Source organism: Sphaerodactylus townsendi, unplaced genomic scaffold, assembly GCF_021028975.2.
Source record: "Sphaerodactylus townsendi isolate TG3544 unplaced genomic scaffold, MPM_Stown_v2.3 scaffold_59, whole genome shotgun sequence".
Taxonomy (NCBI): domain Eukaryota; kingdom Metazoa; phylum Chordata; class Lepidosauria; order Squamata; family Sphaerodactylidae; genus Sphaerodactylus; species Sphaerodactylus townsendi.
The window spans coordinates 1-5,998 of record NW_025950792.1 but is presented as its reverse complement, the minus strand read 5'-3'; the positions used below and the strand labels follow the sequence as shown (position 1 = coordinate 5,998).

Genomic DNA, 5,998 nt, shown 5'->3' with positions numbered 1-5,998 from the left:
AATCAAACCACGCTTTGCATTTAATTATTTTTATTGCATTACAAAGAACACACACAAAAAGTAGACAGACAAGGACACGGCATCCATTTAATTTTGCTGTTGCTTACCGTTGGCTCCCAGAGTATTTGCCTGGCAAATATTTCACTTAATATGTTTTTTTCATGAGTTGTACTCTGTTTCTCAACACAAGCAAACACCTGCCTTATCCTGGTACGTTGTTGCCAAGAAACCAACAAGCTCTTCCTTGACTGAGTTTCAAACTGTAATGTTGGGCATCTGATACAGGCCATGGAGGGAAGGTGGAATGGTGTAGCTCAATCTCAGAAGCTAAACAGGATTGGTACTTGGACGGCAGACCACCCAGAAAGAGGAAGGCAATGGCAAACCACCTCTGCTTCTTACTGACATTGAAAACCCGTTGCTGGGATCCCCGTAAATTGACAACACTTATGTAGTTGTTAAGTAAGTTGTTATGTATGTAGGGTGCATGTTTCAAGTGCCACCAAGTCATTTCCAACCCAGGGTGACCCCATGAATCAATGTCCTCCAAAACATCCTATCGTTAACAGCCTTGCTTGAGTCTTGCAGAAGGAGGACTGTTACTTCCTTTATAGAGTTAATCCATCTCATCTTGGGACTTCCCTTTTTCCTGCTACCTTCAACCTTTCCTAGCATATATACATAGTAAAGGTAAAGTTTCCCCTTCAGTTGTGTTCGACCCTGCGGTACCCCTGCAAGCAGTGATTTCATAGGCAAGCCGTTTTTGTGGGGTAGTTTGCCATTGCTTTCCCCGGCTATTCTTTACCTCCTAGGTACTCATTGACCGACCAAGGAATGGATGGATGGCTGAGTTGACCATGAGCCAGCTGCCAGGATATCTGACCCACAGGGGGCTCCAACTCCTGATTGTGTGAGTGGCAGTGCAAGCACTTAACCACTAGTACATGCCACCAAAAAACAGTGGAAGATGGATATACCAGTTGCCCTATCCCCCCCTTCCCCCCCAAAATGGTGGGATGGTTTGTTCCTTTTTCTCTCTCTCCCTTTTGTTTATACTGACACCTTTCTCTTCAGGAGTCTAAACAGTGCTTCTTTCACCTGATTGTTCCTCAGACAGTAAATCATGGGGTTAAGAAAAGGTGTCACGGCCGTGTAGAACAGTGTCACGGCCTTCGTTATCGCTGATTGGTTTTCTCCGCCTGGAATTAAGTACATCCCCGCCACGGAGCCGTAGAAAAGTATCACCACCAATAAGTGGAATGAGATGGTGGAGAAGGCCTTCATTCGGCTACCTGGGCTGGCAGATTTCATTAGAGTGTTGACCACGACGCTGTAGGAGAGCGCAACGAAGGACATGTTGCCAATAATCAAAGCATTTAAGCAAAACTGGCTGATGATGGGGGCAGCTCCTAGCGGAGGGCAGGCGAGGGACAGAATGGGCCCGGCGTCACATAAAAAGTGGTCAATGATGTTGGAACCACAGAAGGGCAACCTGGATATCAAAACAGCTGGAACAAGATACCACAGGAAGCCAATGATCCAACAAGAACCTACAAGACTATAGCAGGAGTTGGCGGACATGATTTGTGGGTATCTCAGAGGGTGGCAGATGGCCAAGTACCGATCTAAGGCCATGGCTGAGAGGTAGAAACATTCGGTGCTGCCAAGAGCGAAGAAGACATAGAACTGAATGAAGCAGTTGTGGAAGGAGATGATCCCACGAAGGGTAGCTAGGTCGAAGAGCATCCGGGGCACGGTGGCACTTACGTAGCACATCTCTATCCAGGAGAAGTTGCTCAGCAGGATGTACATGGGGAGCCGGGCCAGGTGGGTGTCTAGAACCACCAGGGTGATGATTGTGATGTTCTCAGCCAACGTCAACACGTAGAGAGTGCCAAAAAAGAGGAGGAGCAGGTACCGCTTCGACTGTCCAAGCTCAAATCCCAGCAAAACGAATTCCTGAACTCTACTTCCATTGACAAACTCCATCTGGAAGTAGATAAGATATAATTACATTTGATGCGTCTTTATTTCCTGATTATTTCCTGATTAGAAAGAGAAACACTGAAGAGCCATGCCATTTAGTCTAGGAAGGGAAGAAGTCTTCCTGTGTTTCTTGTCTCATCTGAATATTCCACAGAAAAGATTACTCCACTAAGTAGCTATAAATGGTAAAGTATCAAGAACAGCTTTTGACTGGGTCACTAACGGTTCACTCCTAAGGAGAATTACTCCAGTCTAATCCCATTCATTTCAATGGCCTCTAAGGATGAGAGAGCAAAGTGTTTGATTGATACTGGAGAGAAACTACGATGGGTTTTCGTGTAGAGAGAGATTTAATGCGTGCTAAACTAAGAATGAGAAGGGGCTGAAGGAAACCGAGACAGTGTGATCTTAGCAGCCTAATATTATATTATGTATAAAACTGCTCAAAGAATATTGTCGAAGGCTTTCATGGCCGGAATCACTGGGGTGCTGTGTGGTTTCCGGGCTGTATGGCCGTGTTCTAGCAGCATTCTCTCCTGACGTTTCGCCTGCATCTGTGGCTGGCATCTTCAGAGGATCTGAATTCAGTATGATCTGAATTCAGTTATATTATGTATAAATGTTATATTATGTATAAAACTGCCCAGATTGTTTTATTCTTTGCAAATCGTTTCTCATAACCTTTAAGTTAAAGAATTTATATGATTTTTTAAATTTGTTCAATTTAACCTGGAACCCTAAACTAGTAACTTCATCAAGACCCTATAGCCCTCTAAAACTGCTTTAAAACTCAGATACGCCACTGTAGGAGAAATTAAAAAGGGATTTGGAATGAAATTCCTGGTGGCAGTGATATATACCTATGGAAAGAAAATAATGAATAAACATTGTTTTGCATGTGTTAGGCCTTTTGAATTTATTTAGTAAACCTGTTGTTTCTGTGGGCCTCTCAGTCAATGTACCATTTAGGATTAGATTATCTTGCTCTTCCCAGAGCTTTCTATGGACTGGCTGTTGTGAGTTTTCCAGACTGTGTGGCCATGATCTGGTCGTTTTTGCTCCAAAAGTTTTGCTCACCTCTATGACTGGCATCTTCAGAGGCATTTAGGCAAAAATGGAAAAAGAATTGTATGGTGGGAACAGAGCCAATTACAAGAGAACAAAACCAAACAATAAAAGGCTGCTGCAATAATAACTTATAAGAGACAAGAGCAGCAACATAAATCAATAAGTACATAATGACACGGTACACACGTAGCACACACAATAGTGCACATCAAACAGAACAAACAAAACGCAACAATAATCAGGAGGGATTGTATCATCTCTCTCTCTCCAAGTTTGTTTCTATGTTAAGATTTGGCCTTTTCCTTTCCTTTATCCACGCCTGATTTATTTTCACCTGGGTCAGGTTCTCTTTGCCCCAGCATCATCAAGTTTCTTCCTACCTCTCATTTCTTCATAGGCAAATCATGGTGAGATGTGTTTCTCTCCGTGACACAGAAACACATCTTACCGTGACATGTCTCTCTGAAGATGCCAGCCATAGATGAGGGCAAAATATTAGGACCAAAAAACCACCAGACCACAGCCAAACAGCCCAGAAAACTCAGAATAGCCAGTTGATCCCGGCTGTGAAAGTCTTTGCTGACACATTCTCTGTTATCAGTGCTGTGCACGATGGTGGGGTGCTTGACGTTTGACAGGCGACTGTTACTTTTCCAAATTTTTCTACATTTCCACTTTACCAGATTTATACTCTGTCTCTAATCCCATTGGTGTGTGCAGAATTCTAGAGACAGGCAGCAAAGCGGGTGGGGTGGATTTACAACGTCTTTGTACAGAAATGCAAAATTATCAAAAATAATTTGGCCTTACCATTCACGAGAGGATTGTCAACTGGTAGGAAGTTGCTCATACTTCTCCAGCACAAGGAACACCTAGCATCAGGCTTTGGAAGCCATAATCAAAAACTTCTGGAAACACATAAACGCATGAAGCTGCCTTATACTGAATTAGACCATTGGTCTATCAAAGCTAGAATTCTTTTCTCAGACTATCTGTGACTCTTCAGGTTTCAGGGCTGGTATTTCAGATTAGCTGCCACCTGGTCTTTTTAGCTGAAGATGATGGGTTGAATCATGGAGTTGGAAGAGACCACAAAGGCCATCAAGTCCGACCCTTGGGAAAGGATCCCTTCAGAGCAGTATTAATCTAAGACAATGTATTATCTCTTGGGAGGTAGGTTAGCTCTGCCTGGCGTAGCGAAATAGGCAACTTCCCCAAATAAACCCTCCTTGGAGTTCTGTGTTTTCTTTGGATCATTATGAACAATGAAACATATTAATAGCTTGGACTCATTATGGGCAAGGTCTCTAGTTCATGGGAGATATAATAGAAAATGGTTTCACCCAAGGACTGATGCCTTCAAGTTCTATTAGTATATCTCCCAATGGATTATTTGCCATCAGAAGATCAAAACAAGACCCACCCTGCACCTGGAAATCAACTGTGCCAGGCAGAGATATTGTGTGTGTGTGTGTGTGTGTGTGTTGTCATCAAGTAGGGTTTTCAAGGCAAGAGATGTTAACCACTTATTCTCCTTGAAAATTGTTGAGCCGACTGAGGCATGATTCTATATAGTGTTTTAGAAAGGATCTCACTAACAGAGATACAGACCAAGGTTTTAATGGCGTCTTGCATAGCCTCTTGTTGTGACCGCACTTGGAGTACTGTGTTCAGTTCTGGTCGCCACATCTCAAAAAGGATATCGAAGAGATAGAAAAAGTGCAGAGAAGGGAAATGAGGATGATTGAGGGATTCGAGCACCTTCCTTATGAGGAGAGGCTGCAGCGTTTGGGACTCTTTAGTTTGGAGAGGAGACGTCTGAGGGGGGATATGATTGAAGTCTCTAAAATTATGCACGGGGTAGAAAATGTTGACAGAGAGACATTTTTCTCTCTTTCTCACAGTACTAGAACCAGGGGGCATTCATTGAAAATGCTGGGGGGAAGAATTAGGACTAATAAAAGGAAATGCTTCTTCACGCAACGTGTGATTGGTGTTTGGAATATGCTGCCACAGGAGGTGGTGATGGCCACTAACCTGGATAGCTTTAAAAAGGGCTTGGACAGATTTATGGAGGAGAAGTCGATCTATGGCTACCAATCTTGATCCTCGTTGATCTGAGATTGCAAATGCCTTAGCAGGCCAGGTGCTCAGGAGCAGCAGCAGCAGAAGGTCATTGCTTTCACATCCTGCACGTGAGCTCCCGAAGGCACCTAGTGGGCCACTGCGAGTAGCAGAGCGCTGGACTAGATGGACTCTGGTCTGATCCAGCAGGCTAGTTCTTATGTTCTCTTTTCCTTCCCCCAGTGTGAGCAACTCTCTTCTTATTTGCATAGTTATCATGGTCCCCACCTGTCAAAAGCAACATGATGGCAAATTTAGGAGGTATCTCTGGGGGGTGGGGCTGGAGGGAGAAAGCAATATACTGCTTTCCTCTGCCGAAAGGAGTCTCATAGTGGCTTTTAATCATCTTCTCTTCCCTTCTCTTTAAATTTATTACACCCATCATCCAAAAAAAAATCCCAGGAAGATTGGAGGAATGGGCTACCTCCTTTCTTCCGGCAGACCTTGAATCTGAAACCTCAGGTAGAATTGCCAGATTCTATGCAGCTGCCAGAGGCTACTGAGAGACAATGTTGATTCAGTGATTCGTATTTGATTTTTCATATATATTTTGATGGAAGATTGTACATATGTTGCTGTAGCCACTCTGTTTACATATGTTTTATTCTGCTGGTCTATGCCCATATTAAATGATTGAGTGGTCGATTGATTGTACCATTTGGAGTTCACTTATCACAATGATGTATCTATATACATAAAACAGCATTGGGTTGTATTCAGCCAGTCTTTCTGCAAAACTTGTCCCAATTTCACTCTTTCAGTCTCTGGAACTCAGTTCAGTCTCTGGAACCAGCAGAAAGGAGCAGCAGTGGACAAGGCA

At 43.4% G+C, this 5,998-nt stretch overlaps 1 protein-coding gene across 1 annotated transcript; it reads right to left on the bottom strand.

Annotated features, from left to right (window-relative positions):
* Positions 1-1,050: 1,050 nt before the first annotated feature.
* LOC125425492 (olfactory receptor 11G2-like) lies at positions 1,051-1,989 on the bottom strand. The gene has a single exon (XM_048483088.1). It carries the CDS (start codon positions 1,987-1,989, stop codon positions 1,051-1,053), a length of 939 nt encoding a protein of 312 aa, XP_048339045.1.
* Between the last annotated feature and the right edge of the window lie 4,009 nt (positions 1,990-5,998).